The sequence below is a fragment of the Hypomesus nipponensis genome, chromosome 12 (assembly GCF_054491055.1).
Source record: "Hypomesus nipponensis isolate SF chromosome 12, ASM5449105v1, whole genome shotgun sequence".
Taxonomy (NCBI): Eukaryota; Metazoa; Chordata; class Actinopteri; order Osmeriformes; family Osmeridae; genus Hypomesus; species Hypomesus nipponensis.
Genome location: NC_140372.1, coordinates 11713543 through 11732817, shown reverse-complemented (window position 1 = coordinate 11732817; position 19275 = coordinate 11713543). Strand labels below are relative to the sequence as shown.

The 19275-nt window shown below is 50.3% G+C and overlaps 3 protein-coding genes across 4 annotated transcripts in view; 1 reads left to right on the top strand and 2 right to left on the bottom strand.

Annotated features, from left to right (window-relative positions):
- Positions 1-470: 470 nt before the first annotated feature.
- cpb2 (carboxypeptidase B2 (plasma)) lies at positions 471-3217 on the bottom strand. 2 transcript variants are annotated; one of them, XM_084667941.1, is made up of 11 exons: positions 3113-3217; positions 2821-2896; positions 2520-2644; positions 2282-2387; positions 2080-2181; positions 1867-1971; positions 1631-1741; positions 1440-1530; positions 1103-1305; positions 921-1005; positions 471-823 (listed from the first exon to the last, which is right to left on the bottom strand). In XM_084667941.1, the coding sequence occupies exons 1-11, from the start codon at positions 3187-3189 to the stop codon at positions 636-638; spliced, it is 1269 nt and encodes a 422-aa protein (XP_084524067.1). In that variant the 5' UTR covers positions 3190-3217; the 3' UTR covers positions 471-635. The 2 variants fall into 2 exon arrangements, with proteins under 2 accessions (XP_084524067.1, XP_084524068.1); XM_084667942.1 differs by lacking the exon at positions 2080-2181.
- A 258-nt stretch (positions 3218-3475) lies between these two features.
- On the top strand, positions 3476-6456 carry alg11 (ALG11 alpha-1,2-mannosyltransferase). Its single transcript, XM_084668735.1, has 5 exons — positions 3476-3578; positions 3868-4089; positions 4270-4641; positions 4864-5429; positions 5599-6456. The coding sequence occupies exons 1-5, from the start codon at positions 3532-3534 to the stop codon at positions 5883-5885; spliced, it is 1494 nt and encodes a 497-aa protein (XP_084524861.1). The 5' UTR covers positions 3476-3531; the 3' UTR covers positions 5886-6456.
- Positions 6457-8094: 1638 nt separating this feature from the next.
- The window catches only part of raph1b (Ras association (RalGDS/AF-6) and pleckstrin homology domains 1b), a 33549-nt gene continuing 22368 nt past the window's right edge, over positions 8095-19275 (bottom strand). The window contains 12 exon segments of the mRNA XM_084668599.1: positions 8095-10701; positions 10819-10974; positions 11129-11944; positions 12147-12283; positions 12412-12532; positions 12702-12800; positions 13747-13857; positions 14241-14384; positions 14517-14582; positions 15045-15166; positions 15381-15540; positions 16925-17002. Coding sequence (XP_084524725.1) covers positions 9232-10701; positions 10819-10974; positions 11129-11944; positions 12147-12283; positions 12412-12532; positions 12702-12800; positions 13747-13857; positions 14241-14384; positions 14517-14582; positions 15045-15166; positions 15381-15540; positions 16925-17002 — 3480 coding nt within the window. The 3' untranslated portion in view covers positions 8095-9231.

Genomic DNA, 19275 nt, shown 5'->3' with positions numbered 1-19275 from the left:
TATGACGATTCTCATCAGTACGTCGCCTGGGAAACAAACCAAGCTCTTGTTTTATAATATATATATATATATATATATATATATATATATATATATATATATATATATATATATATATACAATTTATATATACATTATAAAACAAGAGCTTGGTTTGTGTGTGTGTGTGTGTATATATATATATATATATATATATATATATATATATATATATATATATATATATATATATATATATATATATATATATATATATATATATATATATATATATATATATATATATATATGTATATATACATATATATATATATATATATATATATATACATATATATATATATATATGTGTGTGTGTATACACTTATCAAGTGTTTTCATGCAGGTCTATCTTAAAATATTTCTCACTCTGAATTATGGCATCTTAATGTTCATGTAAATGTAGCCTGCTCAATTAACCTGAAACCCAGTTGAAAAGTTGTCTTTATTCAGCTTTGCTTACATTAAAGATGTATCCCCTCAGCCATGATACCCATACCTAGTGGCTAAATGGTGGCAATCCATACAAGAAGTGTGATTTGCTTAAGCAAAACACCCAATTGACTTTCTGAGACTCATAGTGACATTGATTTACTTCATTGTATCTTCTTCATGACACCGTTAGTGATACTCTTCATTGCAACAAGGGCTTCGTTGCAGGCCCTAGAGATAAGTGATGGTGGTAGTAGGAATCCATAACGCCCTCTGTCCTGGAGCTCGAAGGTGAAAGCGTAGCTGATGCCCAGCTTGTACGCCCAGTCATCAGAGCCACCGGGGGCCAGGTCTGGAACAAAACGTGTGTCAGTGGCATTGGCTTGTTATGTAGTTTATATCTAGAGGGGTGCATGTGGTGTATTCTTCTCTCCAGAAGAAAAACTCACATATGGTTTTTGCTCCTGCACCATATCTGTAGTTGTTCCTGTAATACCTTTTGATTTTCATAGCAGCCTCCCTGGTTAGCTCAAGCTGTTGAGAAGTAATGCAGCAATGGGTTGATCCTGATTTAGGATCCTGCCAATCACACTAAATCCTTGCAGTCCATACATTTCCCTCAGAGACTCACCAGCTCGTCATGGTTTTGAGCCTCGTCGTAAGAGCAAGAATATGGGAAGAGCAACATCTGAGAGTAGGAGTGGATACTGAAGTAGAGCTTCACAGACTCCTTGTGGCTTCGCAGGAAGTTGGCCACAGCCTGTGTCTCCGGTTCCGACTCAGGAAACTGTCCGCAGTAGGTCTCATCACAAGGTTGGTTAGAGGCACCTTCAGCTGCAGGGGAGAAAGGTGAAAAGACTGTCTAACCACTTTATATGAATAATTATAAATGGTAAATAGGTTCAAAGAGGCATGGGTGGATATAGTTTGAATCAGCTTCCTTCAGCCCTGCTAAAATGTCGACTCACTGCACCAGTTGGCATCAAAGTTCCTATTGAGGTCAGTTCCAATGCAATAAGTGTCCTTCCTCAAGGAACGATTCTTTCTCCACATTCGGTTCTGGTTGGATAAAAGAGAAAATCTTGACGAGAGTGAGAAGCATGCTTTGAAGTTCCTACCACTACAACACACACGCCTACACTCTTCCTGCGTTACCTACCGTGGTCCATGTGTATTTGTATCCATCAGGATTCATCACAGGGAGGATATAGATGTCCAGTGTGTTTAACATTTGGGTTATGTCTTGATTCTGCCTGTAATTATCTAAACACTGTTGAAAGGGCATCATTAAGAAAGCATGCTGGATTACTGGGGACTGTAGTGTTGTATATGATTGCAAAATTCCATGATTTATTTGTCAAATATGGTGGTCTAAGAGGGGCATGGTGTACTGACATGCTGCACAAACCACAGGCAGAAAGCCGGGGAAATCCACTCTCTAGCGTGAATGCCACAGTCGATCCACATTGCTTTCTTGTCAGCTTTCTCCTCTCCTGACAACTGGACAGAAAACAATCAACAATTAAACTCTGAAAAAGATGATAATGATTATGCTAGTATGTGCAGTCCAACATATACAGAAATGAGCAGCAAACATGTGCAGTGCACCTTGAGGACATAGAGTGGTCTTTTCTCATATGATGAACCAATTAGTATGGCTTTGACCATGTTTGGGTGTTCCTGGGTGGTCTTGTTTATCCAGTGATAGATCTAAACAGGATAAAGCATGTCCACTTCACACAAACCTTGGTTACCCAAATAGTTCATCTTAATCTGAGACTGTGCACTACAACTGTGTTGAGAACCATACGTCTTCCAAAGAATGATATTTCTCATAATATGACCAGTTGCTACGAGGGTCTGTTGAGTTCCTGGTTTGCATCTCTATCAGTTCCTCTGTGTTGGTCAGTAACACTCTAAAAAACAAAAACAAAAAAACAACCTGAATAACCATACCATACAAGTGAGTGTGCATTTAAAATCATGACAATGTTTGTAAATAATTTGTCATTCAACATTATGTAACGTCACTGTGTACATCCACATACATATGTGTTACATGGTGTCTCTGGAGAAGGTCTTCTACAATCCCGGAGGAATTTGCTGGAACAAACAGGTGGACCTCGCTGTCTGCCTTGATGTACAGAGGTGAAGCAGGTTGCCACAACACTGTCTAGAGTTTCACACAAAATAAATTATAAACAAATATATATCAATGATTCAACTGGGACTACTCCAAATTCCAACAATGAACTGGCCTCGAGCAAATGGGTTAACTTAAAGAAAAGGTAAGCAGATGTTAATAAAGGGGCTATACATTTTTTATACATAATTGTAATATACATATACCTCATATTGGCTGGATATATTCTTTACAACATCTGCTTGCTCTTGTGTTGAGACTGTTATTGAGACAACCTGGTCACTGTGAAAAATAAACATATGGATCACCAAGAACACATCAATAGGCAATAACTCAGTGCTTTCAGCTACCATTGTGAACAATGTTCATACAACTTGACGGGCCTACATTTGTACTAAAATAATGGGTCTTCCCTATTGTACGTCATTATATATTTTTGTGCATTTTCTCCTCCTTGGTACAATAGTTGTTATAGAGACACTTGCTGTAGTTACTTACTGTGTAGATGAGCAGTTTCCAGTCCTAAAGAATATGCCAAAGTTCATAAAAACAACCACCATAAGAAGAACCCTCATGATTAGGGTGTTTAAGACTTGTGCAAGGGGTTGGAAATCTGGGGGAGGGACCTAGCTGTGTTGATTTAGGTAGACTTGTTTACTTAAAGTTAAATGTTAATTTTTTTAGGAGAAGCGATAAAACGTCTTTGATGTTATATACTTAATTTCAAGAGAGGACAAAAATGATAGACATGTGGGATTAGCAGTCAAGAGACAGTTGGGGAAGACAAGTCACAGTTTAAAAACATGTTTTTTTCGCTTTAACATTTTCACACAGGGTGGCGCTGCAGAACAACAAAACAGATAAGACTTAGAAGAAGAACAGTTCACAGGTTATGTTTGGTTGTTCGGGCTGTCAAAATGTCTGGCCATGACCATCTGGCTTTCTGCTTATGTGAAATAACAAGGTAAACTAGCAGACCAGTTATGATATGAGCATTGCAGTGCCAATGTTCGTATGAGCATTGTATGATATAAACAGTATTCTTGTTGTTCCTGTTCCCTACCAATGCTTGGCTAGTCTATCCTACAAGTAGATTGTACAAGTACAACGTAGCGAGCTACTTTTGTGTTTAGGCCAGTCAATGGTTTAGGCGTTTTTTGGGGGGTTAATTGTAAGACATCAAGCTACCTGGTTGTTTGTCAGAACAGCTTAATACGCTGTGTAAAATGTCACATTTCTTTTTATTGCCCCAGGTTATTGTGGTCATTGCTGCTTCCGCTATTGTTTCTGTTCGTACTTTTGACGGCCGCACTGGTTCTGCTCGTCGTTGGTGTGCGCTTCTGGCTGCAGGCCATCAGGAACGCAAGGATAGCACGCGATGGACGTCCTACAGTGGCCTTCTTCCACCCATACTGCAATGCTGGTGGCGGCGGCGAGAGAGTTCTCTGGTGCTCCTTAAGAGCGCTGCAGAATAGGTGAAGTATGTTGCTACAGAACTAAAATATTCAATAGTAGAGGTTAAAGTCCTTGCAGTCTCAAGGCTTGGAATCGGAAATGTTGCAAGGCAACTCTGTGTTCAGGTCCCATTTGGAAAACACATAGGGAAATACATGCTATAAAATGGATAATCAAATAACCATGCCTTTCCTCCCTAGGTATCCAGACCTGTCCTTCGTGGTATACACGGGTGACCAGGGCGTGACCGGCCATCAGATTCTGGACGGAGCTAGTCGACGCTTCAACATCCAGCTTCCACGACCGGTCCAGTTTGTTTTCCTGAGGCACCGTCTGCTAGTGGAGCCCAGCCTTTTCCCCCACTTCACCCTGCTTGGACAGAGCGTGGGCTCCATCTTCCTGGGCTGGGAGGCCCTCACAGAGTTTGTCCCTGACCTCTACATAGACTCCATGGGCTATGCCTTCACCTTGCCCCTGTTCCGCTACCTTGGAGGTTGCAGAGTGGCCAGCTATGTGCACTATCCCACTATCAGCACAGACATGCTGTCTGTGGTGCAGGAGAGGAACCCCAGGTAAACATGAACATGCTCTCCACATTTGGGAACAATTAACTAGGCAGGACTATCATTTTTGTTACTGGTAATGATTGGTAATAATTGAATCTAGTCAATGGAACTGACCAGGATTTATTGACCTTATCTTATCTTAATTGATTTAGTCCAGTGATATGATTAGAACGCTTTCTCTCTGTTGATTGTGACTGTTCCGTAACCCTTCCTCAATTCCTCCTTCAGGTTCAACAATGCAGACTTCATCTCTAACAACCTGTTCCTGAGTGCAGTCAAGGTGGTCTACTACTGCCTGTTTGCCCTTCTCTACGGTATGGCTGGCTCCTGCAGTGACGTGGTCATGGTCAACTCCACCTGGACCTTGGACCATATCCTGGCACTATGGCGCGCCCCCAACCGCACCAGCGTGGTTTACCCCCCCTGCGACGTCCAAGCCTTTTTCAACGTCCCACTGGAGGAGGAAGGAGACAGGAAGTCCCACTCCATTGTTTCTATTGGGCAGTTCCGGCCGGAGAAGGACCATAAGTTGCAGATCCGGGCCTATAGGAAACTGCTGGAGAAAAGGAGGGCGGAGCCTGGGGGGCAGGAGGCGCTGAGGCTGGTTCTGATTGGTGGCTGTCGGAATGAGGAGGATGAGGATAGGGTGCTGATGCTGAGGGGGCTGTGCCAGGAGTTGGGCATCGCAGACAAGGTGGAGTTCAAACTGAACATTCCCTTTCAGGAGCTGAAGAGAGAGTTGGGGGAGGCCACCATTGGTCTGCACACCATGTGGAACGAACACTTTGGCATAGGTGAAGAGGCAGACACCTGACTTTTATGACGAATAATACAAATAATATTTATGAATGATTGATACAAAACAAACTTTAAATTGATCATATACAGTGCCACAAACACTTACATATTCATATATTGCTTAATCTTCACTTGCTTAGCCTGTGTCCTCTCCTTTCTCCCTAGGTGTTGTGGAGTGTATGGCTGCAGGCACAGTCATCCTAGCGCACAAGTCCGGAGGCCCCAAGCTGGATATCGTGGTTCCCTACGAAGGCGGACCGACAGGCTTCCTGGCCGACGATGAGGACAGCTACGTGGACGCCATGGCGACGATCCTGGGAATGGCCCCCTCGGCTCGCCTGGAGATCCGCCGCAACGCCCGCCAGTCTGCGGCTCGCTTCTCCGACCAGGAGTTTGAGGCCTGCTTCCTGGCCGCCATGGCACCTCTCATGGCCCTGCATCTGGCACGGTAATGGATGAAAGCAATTTGACCCTTATTTATCGGATCTCCTTTCGGGACCATTTAGGTTGACGGAACTGCCCAAATAAATATGAACTATCAATGTTGAACTAGAGAGGGTACAATTTCTGGCCAAATTGTGAAGTGTGCTTGTCGCACAGCATTTTCCCCCCTTGTCCCGCACGTCGCATATTGAAAATGCTGTGCGATACAATGCAAAGCATGACGGGTGGTCACCCTAGCTGTGACCCATCCCATGTTACAAAATGTTTTTTGTTTTTTTTTACTGTAGAAATCATACCTGTTGTTATTTTCCTTGATGTTCTGTACACTGGAAATTATGCCATTCTTTGAATTGTTTAGAATGTCAAAGAATCCTCTATCATAATGTAAGTATTTCATGTAATGTATTGTATTTTTATATAGAATATATTGAATATAATAAATATACGTTCATAAAACATTAGTCCTTTGATAAATGTTCTGCATGGTCTTAAACCAGCTATTGTACCAAGAAGGTGTCACAAAGGGTTCAGACATTCGATTACCATTAGATTAATAAATGTGAACGTGAAATATCTTCATGGCTGAGTGTTATTGCACATTCCTATATAGGGGTGGGAGAAAAAATCGATTCACACGAATTGCTTTTCAGTCTTCTAGCGATTCTCATATTTTTTTTTATGTAAGCACATGTTGAATCAAAATTTGATAAAAACTCGATTCTTGATTTGTTATCGAATTGTGAGGTAACAAAAGATTCCCACCCCTATTCGTATAAGATGCAGGACCAGACAGACTAAGTAAGATCAAAAAATAGACAGTGAGACCAAGTGAGGTATGCTTTGAACATTTATACTGTGATCTTCGGTTTATATGCAAGTCAGAGGAACAATAATTCTGCATCTCCCCCTATTTTCTTCATTTTAATTGGCCCCGGAATCAGATTAAACACTTTAATAATTTAATGCCTATTTTAGTCAGACAGGGTTACAACCAGGATAATGATATTTGGTGATATGAAAACATACAGTTTCCCAAAGGCAAGAAGCACAGTGTTTAAGCAAGATAACATGAGCATTCTATGACCTCTGATAATGGTCCATGGTGGTTGTGGTTAACCATGCCAACGGTGAGGCCATGTTCGGCACGTTTAACCCTGTGGTTGGCAGAGACAACACTAGCACCCTGGAAAAGAAGGCATTGCCGCACGGAAATCCAATCAATCTAGGACAATCCCAGCTTGTGTAAAACCTATGTATGTACCACATATAACTGACTGGTGTGCTAATGACTCATTCTAAATGGATTGCTATAGATGGGCTGGGCAGAGGCAGAGATTGGCACCCCACCAAGTTAATTTATGGACCAGGATATGTAGGGGAATTAAAAGCAACATTCAGTCTCATGCCAGCTATATGAGTTCCTCAGAGAGGGGGATTTTGCTAGACAGTTCTAACCATAACCGAAGAAGCCGTCTTGTCCCGATCCATCCACTCAGTACATTCTATTTCTAGGTTTTAGGCAGAAAGTAGAGGCCAGGGGGACCAGAGGGAGGCTGGGGGACCAGAGGGAGGCTGGGGGACCAGAGGGAGGCTGGGGGACCAGAGGGAGGCTGGGGGACCAGAGGGAGGCTGGGGGACCAGAGGGAGGGTGGGGGACCAGAGGGAGGGTGGGGGACCAGAGGGAGGCTGGGGGACCAGAGGGAGGCTGGGGGACCAGAGGGAGGCTGGGGGACCAGAGGGAGGGTGGGGGACCAGAGGGAGGCTGGGGGACCAGAGGGAGGGTGGGGGACCAGAGGGAGGGTGGGGGACCAGAGGGAGGGTGGGGGACCAGAGGGAGGGTGGGTGACCAGAGGGAGGGTGGATGAGAGGGAGGGTGGATGACCAGAGGTAGGGTGGATGAGAGGGAGGGTGGGGGACCAGAGGGACGGTGGGTGAGAGGGAGGGTGGGGGACCAGAGGGAGGGTGGGGAACGAGAGGGAGGGTGGGGGACCAGAGGTAGGGTGGGGGACCAGAGGTAGGGTGGGGGACCAGAGGGAGGGTGGGGGACCAGAGGGAGGGTGGATGAGAGGGAGGGTGGATGACCAGAGGTAGGGTGGGTGAGAGGGAGGGTGGGGGACCAGAGGTAGGGTGGGGGACCAGAGGGAGGGTGGGGGACCAGAGGGAGGGTGGGTGAGAGGTAGGGTGGATGAGAGGGAGGGTGGATGACCAGAGGTAGGGTGGGTGAGAGGGAGGGTGGGGGACCAGAGGGACGGTGGATGAGAGGGAGGGAGGGTGGGGGAAGCAGCAGCTAGAACTGTACAGATATAAAGAGAAGAAGATCAGGTCTGAGATGGAGCCAACACAACACACTCCACAGACTCACAAGGCCCACAGAGACACAACACACCTCGTGCCATTTCTTAACATCTTCGCTTAAGCCACGTTTGTCTATGCATTAAATAAAAAAATAAACAAAATAAGACAATAATACAAACAGAATTTTTCAAAATCACGTCACTCATTGTTTCTGGACACACAGTCGATGGAAAGCATCTCCTTTTGCCATTTGAGATCCATAAAGTCTGTGCAATCTTCTGTGAAATAAGGCTTCCTTCTGAATTGGTTTTGCTAAATCGAAGCAGAGAAATATGAGACACTTCTACAACATTCTAGTAATACTTGAGACATCAAAAACACACTGGGAACCCTCCAATATCTGACTCAAGATCCATCATTTCTAATCAAGTATTCCGCGATTTCTCCAAACCTCTGTCTGTCTATACACATTCTGTCACATTCCCTGTTCATGGTGTCAAAACATAGATTTTGCCTTTCGCTACCCAGCTATTAAAAACGTTCCTATAAAATAAAAAAATCCTTTCATGTATTATTAAATAATTTCATATAAAAACAAAACAATCCCTGTTCCAGAAAGGCCTTCCTAATGGTTACTACTTCATACACCCACGCACACGCTCGCATGCACGCGCACACACACACATACACACAGATACACGCACACACACGCGCACACACACACAGATACACACACATACACAAACACACATACACACACAGACACCCACACACACAAGAGCTTCATGTTTTACAGCTTTGTCCAAACAGGAGGTCCATGCAGTACCAATGCAAATAAATCCTGAAGTTAAGATGGTTTTCTCAATACGTGGCACAAACATATGGCGAAGCTGATACGTGTTTTGGCGTTTCAGTTCAGTATTTACACGGCAAAGTATTCACCGGGACCCTCTTCACCGAGGGGCAAAAAGAGTTCAGTTTCGGCTGACTGTACCTTCTGGTACAATCTCCAGAGGAAGCATAGCTCCGCTAAATATCCCAGCATTCCTTCAGTGGGCCTCAAGTCAGTTTGGTGGTGTCCCCGCGTTTGGGCGGCGCGGGCGGGGGTCCACGCCGCAGCGTTGCATAGCCTGAGATGTTCCCGGACATGTAGCCCCCTCCCCCCTGACCCTGCTGGTCGAGCAGCAGCTCCGGGGGTGGGGGGGGCAGCAGGGCCATGTCGTCCATGGTCCCCACGGGCTCCATCTTGCCTGTCAGGCGGGAGGAAGTGAGGGAACCCTGCCGCCCTACCGACTTCCTCTTCAGAGTCCTGCTCAGGTCATCCAGGAAGTTGGGCTGGCCCGACGAGCCGCCCTTGGGAGAGGTGGGCGGGGGGAAGGGAGAGCCCTGCAGGGGGGGTGGGGACAGGGGTGGGGGCTCCGGGGTGGCGTTGTTGCGTCGCAGCAGCGTGGGTGGGGCCGTCTTCTTCAGGGAGCCTTTCCCCCAGGAGTTGTTGGTCGCTGGGGGGGTGGGGGTGGTCTGGGGCTGGGGGTTGACTACCGCAACCTTGGGAATACCGTTGTGGCCCTCCCCGGGGAGGGGGGGAGGGGGTAAGAGGTCGGAGGCCGGAGGAGGAGGGGGGAAGAAGGCGCACTCAGGGGGAGGGGAGGGAAAGTCGGCACTGGGCTGCTTCGCTTGGCCCACTTTGGCCTGCAGGGCCAGGGGCAGGTTGGCCAGGTTCAGCTTGCCCGGTTTGGGAGGAGCGGAGGGGCCTGCGGAGGAGTCCTTGGAGGGGGAGCAGGAGGCGTTGGAGGGGGGAGGAGGGGAGGCGGTGGAGGAGTGGGGAGCAAACTTGCTCAGCAGGTTCCTCCTGGACTCTTGGTAGGACGCCGAGGAGTCCTCCTTGATGCTGGAATTCCTCTGAGGTGTGGGAGGGGGCTTCTTGCCACCCCAGCTGGGGGGGGGAGGGGGCGCACGCGGAGGTGGACCTCCTCACAGGTGAGCCCAGGTTCCCAGGGGGGAGAGGGGGAGGTGGAGGGGTGGGGCCCGTGATCGGGGCGGGCGGAGGGGGGGAGGGGCAGGAAAAGCCAGGCCACTCTCTGGAGGAGGAGGGGGAAACTCTGGGGACTGCTGCTGGCCCTGACCCCCTCCCGGCTGCCATTTTGGTTTGGCCTTCACAGCAGGGGGGGACAGGGGGGCCTTAGGGCTGTCCACGTGATTGGCCTGGAACCCAGGGAACTGGCTCGCCAACTGCTTGACCAGTGAGGTGGTGGAGGCGGCCTGGGAGGACATGGGCGATGGCTTGGAGAGGCTGTGCTGTTTGGGCAGGGTAGGTGGAGGCTGGTTGGGGCTGTGGCCTATCTGGAGGCTGTGCTGCTTTTTCATGGACACCGGAGGTGGAGGGGGCGGTGGAGGGGGCGGGTTCTGAGAGGCTGGAGGCAGAGTGGGTACGAAGGGACAGACTGGTGATGTGGGCTTGAGGGCAGCCTGGGGGAGAAAGCCCGGGGAGAAGGTCTTGGGCGGGGCAGGAGGGGGCGCGGGCGGGAACTGCTGGTGCGGGAGAGGAGGGGGGGCGGGCACCGGGAAGTGCTGGGGAGGTGGAGGGGGCGGCGGGGGCGGGGGCAGCGGCGGAGGAGGTGGGGGGGGATCCGGTGGGGGAGACTCCACCATGCCAGCCGGGGGGGACAGGTCCTGGGGGGGGCTGGGGAACCTCTCGGCCAGGGCCTGCTGGAGGCTGTTGGAGCCGCCGGGCAGACAGAAGCCTGGCATGGGGGCGGGTGGGGGGGAGGAGGAGGAGGGGGAGGAGGGTAGGACACCCCGTTGCTTTGGGGAGGCGGCGGGGGCGGGGGCGGAGGGGGAATGAACTGGGGGGGCAGTGTTGCCGGGCTGGGGGGCCCCAGCTTGAGAACGGCCATGGCCGAACCCGGAGCAGGCATGGAGGGAGGGGGGGAGGAGGTGGCGGGGGCGGAACATTGACCATGCTGTTGACGTGCAGCTTGACCGGAGCCTGGGGGGGAGGGGCTGGGGCTGGAGGCGGGGCCGGCCGATGGGCAAATGGGTGGAGCTTCTGGTGATTGGCAGCCTGGGAGGCGTTCTGCAGGCGTGTGATGGTGCTGTACTTGGCGAACATGGTGGGGGTGGAGTGATGGGACACGCTGGGCGGGGGAGGAGGGGGAGGAGGTGGTGGGGGGGGTGGCGGGGAGGGCTGCGGGGGCATGTGGGTGTGGCTGCTGTGGGTCTGGGGGTGTTGCTGTGGGGGCGGTGCCTGGTACTGTTGGGGGGGAGGGGCCTGGTACTGTTGGGGTGGTGGTGGGGGAAAGTGTTGGAGGGGTTCCTGTTGGTACTTCTGAGGGGATTGGGGCTGGAGCTGGGTTTGAGGCTGAACTTGTAGCTGGGGATGAGGCTGGACCTGAGGCTGGGGCTGAGGCTGGACATGTAGCTGGGGATGAGGCTGGACCTGAGGCTGGGGCTGAGGCTGGACTTGGGGCTGGACTTGAGGATGAGGCTGGACTTGAGGCTGGGGCTGGACTTGAGGATGGGGCTGGGGTTGAGGCTGGGCTTGGGGCTGGGGTTGAGGCTGGACTTGGGGCTGGGGTTGAGGCTGGACTTGGAGCTGGGGTTGAGGCTGGACTTGGAGCTGGGGTTGAGGCTGGACTTGGGGCTGGGGTTGAGGCTGGACTTGTGGTTGTGGCTGGGCTGGTGGTGGTGGCCCGGGGGTCTCTGTGTGCTGGGCTGGTCTGTGACTGTGGGAGGGGTGGGGCAGGGTGGCTCCTCTGTGAGACTCCATCCTCATCTGGAACAACAAGACCAAGCAGGAACCACTCAGACAGCCAGTCCAACCACAGGGGAGGCAGCAGAGCGGACAAACAGAGAGAGAGATGGAAGAGAGAGAGAGATACACAGAGAGAGAGAGATGGTAGAGAGAGACATGGTAGAGTGAGATACACAGAGAGAGAGAGAGAGAGACAGAGACAGAGATGGTAGAGAGGTCTCACCCGAGTGTTCTCCTCCATCTGGGTGCCTCTCTTCCAGGCCTCGGAGAAGATGGAGCTCACCACGCTCTGGGAGCGGCCGTGCGAGGAGCCCGTGTCCACCCCGCTGTCCGACTGGCCCGAGTGGTTGGACTGGGACTCTGACCGACACACAGAGCCACACAGAGACCGTGACGAGAAAGCCATGAGGGGCCCTGTGTGAGTGTGTGTGTGTGTGTGTGGGGGGGGGTGCGTGAGCCCCCGTGTGCGTGTGGCGTGGTGGTCTCACCTGGGATGCTGGCCGAGCTGGAGCCAGAGCGGATGCTGGAGGTGGAGAGGGAGGACCAGTCGTAGGCTGCCTCCGTGCGCTTCATGGCCTCCTGGTAGTTCCCGTACAGCTGCTTCCCGTACTGCGCAAGGCACAGGACCACAACATGAAGGCAGCTCCGGCTTGAGCAGGGCAGGGGGACGTTCTGGTCTGCATGTCGTTGTTTGTTTTGTGCGTGTGTGTGTGTGTGTGTGTGTGGGGGGGGGGGTCATTCTGGTTATATATCTGATGTGAGGTTCTCTAGGAGTTACCTTGGCGATGCGGATCCCGTTAACCCATTGGTGGAGGGTTCTGACGTCATCGCAGCACAGGTACTTGATGTACTGCGACTTCTTCTGGATCTGTGGATGCTGAAACACACAGAGAGAGAGAGAGAGATGGGGGGGTAAGTTACCATGGCGACGCCACGTTCCACCGTGTCCAAAGATCCTTGTTTGTTCCCCTACCGAAGCCCGAGGCACGTCTCATGAGGGATAAAGATAGCTCTCCGTGCGTCAGGAGGACAGGCTGAAATAGACTGCTGACTGTCAACAAAGACAGGGGAAATAACACGGCTACTCGTCTCTGAGACGCAAAACACCAAGTGGGTCCAGGAAGTGAATTAGTAGGTATTATCAGTTCAGTGTCTGTAGCATGGGCAGACCTTCTCCAGAAACAGACAAGTTGATAACAGGCTTGTAAGTCAATACTGCCTTCGGCCAAACACAGAAAGTGCCATCATACGTGACTATTATTCGCTCTCAGCATCTTGAAGGGTGCACCACTAATGTCTGCCACTAGGTGGAAGTACACAAACCTCCATCAGTGTCCAGGCATCCCGAGACTGCAGTAACCATATTCCATTTACTTGTATGGGTCCCATAAAAGACACCGATACCTGCTTTGGTATTTCATCCTATCCATTTAACAACAAGGGCACCTTGTGGCTAATATAATCAAATGCACTGTCTATTTTATGGAATTGTATTTGTTTTTTTTAGCTGGCTGCTTCTGAGGCAGCATGACAAAGCAGGAGAGAGGACCTGGCAGCAGATATACGATCATTCCAGGGTGTTCTAATGGAGGTTCTAATGGAGGTTCTAATGGCCTAAAGTGGACAGGCCTTCAGTGTTCAGGACTCACAGGATGCTGTTAATGGGTCCCATGGGAACACATATACGTTCTCACAGAACACGTTCGTACGGGTTTACCAAGGAACAGACACGTGGGCGAACTGGACACAAGGAAGATTAGGAGCTGTCTTCCCTCAGGGAAAGATGCGCCTTTGGTTTCCATTGGGCGCCCAGGAGGGTTTACCTTGAGAGCCAAGCAGTAGTCTGTGGGGGCCTTGTATTTGCTCCGGTAGTCTTGGCCGTAATAGACGTTGACGTGGTCCAGTTGGAGGAAGCACACCAGGTCCCTTGAAGCCTACAGGACGGAAGAGAGGGAAAGGGTTGATTATACATGATGGGAAATGTAGTCCAAGACGTAGCAAGGTTTATATATTCCTATAGGGCTTTTATAAAGAAAACTACAATGTAGATCCCTAACAGTCCCAATGGGGGATGTTAAATATGGCCCTATTTGACCCCTAATGACCCCAAAGTGAGAAGCGAGGCATGGCTCACTGATGTACTGACTACTGTGTCATCATGTCCCAAAACAGGAAATAGCAGACAGCTGATCGTGCTGATTGTGTGGATCTGTTTCTCATAACCTCATCCTTCAATCAAAGACGGTATGACAGAGCCACAAAAACATGCAGATACGCCCAAACGCGCACACACTCAAAACGCACGCACACAACTGACCTTGGCTTTGCCTTTGGGTACATAGTAGATTCCTGACGCTCGGAGCAGGAAGTAGCGCTTTTTCCAGGACTTTTTCCCGTCCTCCTTCAGCCAGAGCACTCCCTCTATCTCTGGTACAGACACCGAGCTGCCACAGAAACACTCCTGCGGAAAACACCAGAAACACTGTCACCATCTGAATAACCGCCGCTGAAGGTCTGTTTGTGTGGAGACAACAGTGTCAGTGATGATGATTTTAAGACTGTATGAATATGTTTCGGTGAAGGCTTTTATCACCTCAAGCAGAGCCTCTTTGTTCCTGTCAGCCATTTCTGTGGTCTCCTTCCGCCCCAACAAGTAGTTCTGATGATCACATAGGACATGGCAGACGAGACAGGTGAGAACACATGGTCAGGAATGTCAAATGCTGCCCGCTTACACACACACACACACACACACACACACACACACACACACACACACACACACACACACACACACACACACACACACACACACACACACACACACACACACACACACACACACACACACACACACACACACAGGTAGGCTCACCTAACCATCTCATGTCAAATGAATTATTCACCCTTAGAAGTAGGTCATACAGCTCTAAGACTAAGACACACAGAGGGGCATGCACACACACACACACACACACACACACAGGGCACTTAGCATTCATAAACAAAGTGTGTTTAACAACACCCACAGTCAGTTCACACATATCGTACTGTGAGTGTGGCGACAGAGAGGAGAGAGAGAGCCGTCCTTATTCAACCACACGGGCGGAGAGCATCTCACCTGGGGGTTCTTGAAGAGCGCGTACTTCTCAATGCGCTCGATGAACATCAGCTTGTTGTGGCTGTCCCTGGTCCAGTTCAGCAAGTTCTCCACCAAGTTCTCGTGGTCTTCAAAGATGCGCTCTTAAATGAGACAAGAGAGCTCTGGGTTAAAACCTCGCCGGGTGGCCACCTCATTCTCAACTGGGTTTGGGTGGAAGAGCAGTCCCTCCATTATTTGTTTCCCAACCAGCCTCCCCCTAGATTAAAAACCGAACTTCTCCAAGTTCACCAATGAGCTTCACGTTAACGGAGACATCCGCTTAGCTCCTCCCTCTGTCCCCCCCGCCGGCCTCACCCATCTTCAGCTCGTTGATGGTCTCCACCAGGGACCAGTCGGGGCTGTAGCCACAGTGAGACTTGTCCAGCAGGCTGTCCAGCACCTGCCTGACCGTTTGCCTCTCGTCCACCATCATGGTCTTGGAGCTCTCGTCCGACATGTGCACCCGGATCACCAGCTGGAGGAGCAGGTGGAGGAGGAGGGAGGAGCAGGAAGAGGATGAGGGAGGAGGAAAAAGATGAAGGAGGAGGAAGAGGATGAGGGAGGAGGAAGAAGATGAAGGACGAGAGAGGAGGAAGAGAATGAGGGTGGAGGATGAAGGAGGAGGATGAAGGAGGAGGAAGAGTATGAGGGATGAGGATGAGGGAAGAGGATGAGGGAGGAGGATGAAGGATGAGGGAGGAGGAAGAGGATGAGGAAGAGGGAGGAGGAAGAGAAGGGAGGTGGAAGAGGAGGAAGTTTGAGTCTTTTACTAGATACATAAACTGTAAAAATGTGTTCCATCTGAACAGCAGGGCCTGGTTGAATACCCTGGATGACTGAGTCAAAATACAACCACCACTGTAATCCCCTCCCACAAGGACCAGTACATCCAATCAGCATGTCAATAATCGTGTTTAAGTCGACCCCTAAGCAAATCAGATGCCAGAAAGAAGCGGAGCCTCCTGGAGTCTGACCTACATCCCTGTTGTAGTAAAGGCCACCCTCCCAAAACATTAGCCTTCCTAAAAACAAATGCAGACATTTCAGCCTTTGGCTGAAGCAGACTCCTATCCGTCATTTATTGGAGTGAAGGGATGTAGAACACAAATAAAAGCGCATGATAAAATACAACCAGTTCCAATTTAAGCACAAAACAAAATCAACTCCACTGAATGGAAGTCTTATCAATGAGGATTCTAGACTATTCTGGTTTCCCTTGTCTTTCTGTATCAGACTGTCTGTCCCTGAACAAACACTATGGGTCTAGTCGACCCTCAGTGAAGAAAGAAATAAAGAAGCCCATTCTGTAAAATAGTGTTGTTACTTCAGCTCAGAACCGTTCATTCATGCCTCTCTCAAAGGTCCAAAAAGTCATACTGGTATACTGGTGCCCAGTGTGACCAATAGAACAGTAAAACACTGCACGGCTTTCAGGAGAGGGAGGCAGAAGCGACCCCCCCCCCCCCCCCCCGTTGTTGATGAAAAACAACGACTTGTTTGGATCGAAAAAAGGAATAAGCCGTCTTAGTGGTGGCACTGAAAGATGTCTGATTGTCTTGTGCTGCTGAGACTCTGCTTCCCTTCTGCCCTGCTCCCTTCCTCTCAGACACACACACACACAATCAAACGCTGCAATGACCTATTTTTGCGGCGCTGCGCTGCGTCGCTCAGAGAAGTTCACAAAGAGATGCACCATGCTGTGACTATGATATGATTGCATGCATACAGGGGGGCTCTCCTGAACACATGACAGTCTTCTCAAGTGAAAACCCCGGAGCCAAAATTAACAAGTGTGTGTGTGTGTGTGTATGTGTGTGTGTGGGGGGGGGGGGGGGTACAAGACACAAAAGTCTGCCCACCTTTTTGACCTGCGCCTCCTTGATCTTCTCCAGGGCCACACGGATCTTCTCTGCCTTCTGCTTGGCAGCCTGCTCTTCCTGTGGTACCAGAGAACCCAGGTTAACACACCCACCCAGGTCCAGAACACACACACACACACAGTCCAAGAGAACGGGCACACACACACTATCCAAGAGAGCACACGCGCGTGTCAAAAACCAACAGGAGCTTTCAATGTTCGATCCCCCTCCTCAGTTTTCCTGAGCTACGTCTGGATGCCAATAACCCTCAGCTGTGACAGCAAGTCACCTTCCCAGATCAACCCTCTGCCATGATTCTGGAAGCGCTTACCTGGCCCCTCCAACAAGACGCCATCATCTCCATCCCAGCACCCACCGGGAGCAACGGAGGGTGAGAGTGAACTTGTGCGTTTCCCCTTGCACACAAAAACTAGTAACCCTAACCCTGAAACCAATTCACGCCACACTGGGTATGAAAATCGCCTAGATCGTCCCAACTCCTTTGAGATCCCTAAAAAAAACGCTCGGTCCAAGATGGCGGCAGTTCATTCATCCTTCGGTCTTGCTCTGCCGTGCCAACACAGAGCGGCAGAGGTGCGGGGTTCCTTTGATCTTCCTACACGGCGGATGGGAAACAGTCAGAGGATCCTCACAGAGAGAGAGACTGCAGATGAGCAGTAGATATGCTCTCCAAGCCTCTACTGCCTCTTCCTGCCAAACACAAAGGATCTCCACCAGCTCCTACCGCAGCGACGTTTACCAACGTAGCCTTTCCACGCCAATCCTTAACAGTCTCCAAAGCTCGCCTTGGGAGACAATAAACTCACAAGAATGGAGATCGCCAAGGCGGCGGTGTAGGAGGGTTCCCCAAATTCTCCAAGAGCGAGACGAGCACCCTTATGTTCACGTCTCCTTTGACTCGAGGCACCCGTGGAAGATCGAGACCACCAGTGGGAGCACTGAGGAGCGTGTGAGCGCTTAAGATCCTCAACACACACACGGTCACACAAGCTCAAAGACAGCAGTGCTCCCCTAACTGTGATGCGAGGGGAAAAGCCCCTCCCCCCCTTCCACTCCCACTATTCTCTCCCTCTCTTTCTCCTTCCTCGCTCTTTCACTTTACCCCACTTCTTTTCTCTGCCCCCATCTCTCTGTCTATATCTCTCTGCCTCTCTGTCTATCTCTCTCTGTCTCTCTGTCTATCTCTCTCTGTCTATCTCTCTCTCTGTCTGTCTCTCTCTCTCTCTCTCTCTCTCTCTCTCTCTCTCTGTCTCTCTCTGTCCCTCTCTCTCTCTCTCTGTCCCTCTCTCTCTCTCTCTGTCTGTCTGTCTGTCTGTCTGTCTGTCTGTCTGTCTGTCTGTCTCTCTCTCTCTCTGTCTAACAGCTGCAGAGGTCTGGGAGCGTGCCCAATTGCGGAGCATAATCTCCCCCTTCCCCACACACAGGAGAACCCGGCTGGTGACAGAGAGAGAGCCCTCTATCCCCTCGTCCTACCACCAAGCGTTCCCTCTTCCCTCACACCAAACCAAATGCCCCCCCCCCCCCCCCCCCGATTTTTGTGACCCTCTCCTACTTCATCCAATCAGAGGAGTGAAGCGTGACCAAAAATTGGTTTTTGGGTAGAAGGGGAGAGGTTGGCAGCGTTTCAAGGAGATGAGGAAGAGGGTGAGGGCAGGGAGGGGGTTGAGTGGGAGGGGGTAGAGGTATTAGGGTCCAAGCCTCTTATCAAGCCCCCCCCCCCATCCCCCCTTGACCCAGTCTACCTTTCCGCATGGCTGGCTCTCCAGCCGTGGAGCAATGCAATAATAAAATCACTGTTTAGCCAACACAGAGACAGGCTTTTAGTCTCATGAGTGTGTGTGTCTGTGGTGAGTGCTTGTATGCACCGTGCAGGCGTGAGGGGTCAGTAGGTTTTCGGAGGGTTCCAATGCGATGTCAATGCCAGTCCCAGTCCCACTGCTGGTCTGGAGAGACCACGACAGCCCTCCTTCCCTCCCTCCTGGCTTCCCCCTCCAGTCTGCAGACAGCACACTCCTGCTCAGACACAGGCATTTTCCTTTTCACCCCAATCTACGGCGAGTGAATTTAAACAAGCTTTTTCTGCCGTGCCTATAAAACGCTTGGCTCCCTCTCGCTTTGAAGTTCTCTCTCTCTCTCTCTCCCCATCCCTCTGTAATTCGGCCTTCAACTCTGACTCCGGAGCACCAGAGAGAATGTGGGAGTAGTGTCGAGCGTCTCTCTCTCTCTTTACAGAAGTGCTACCCAGACACACAAACTCCTCCACAGCTCAAATCCCCACAGGGTTTCCTCCACCCCCCTCCTACCCATTTGGATGGCGTATGAATACACTA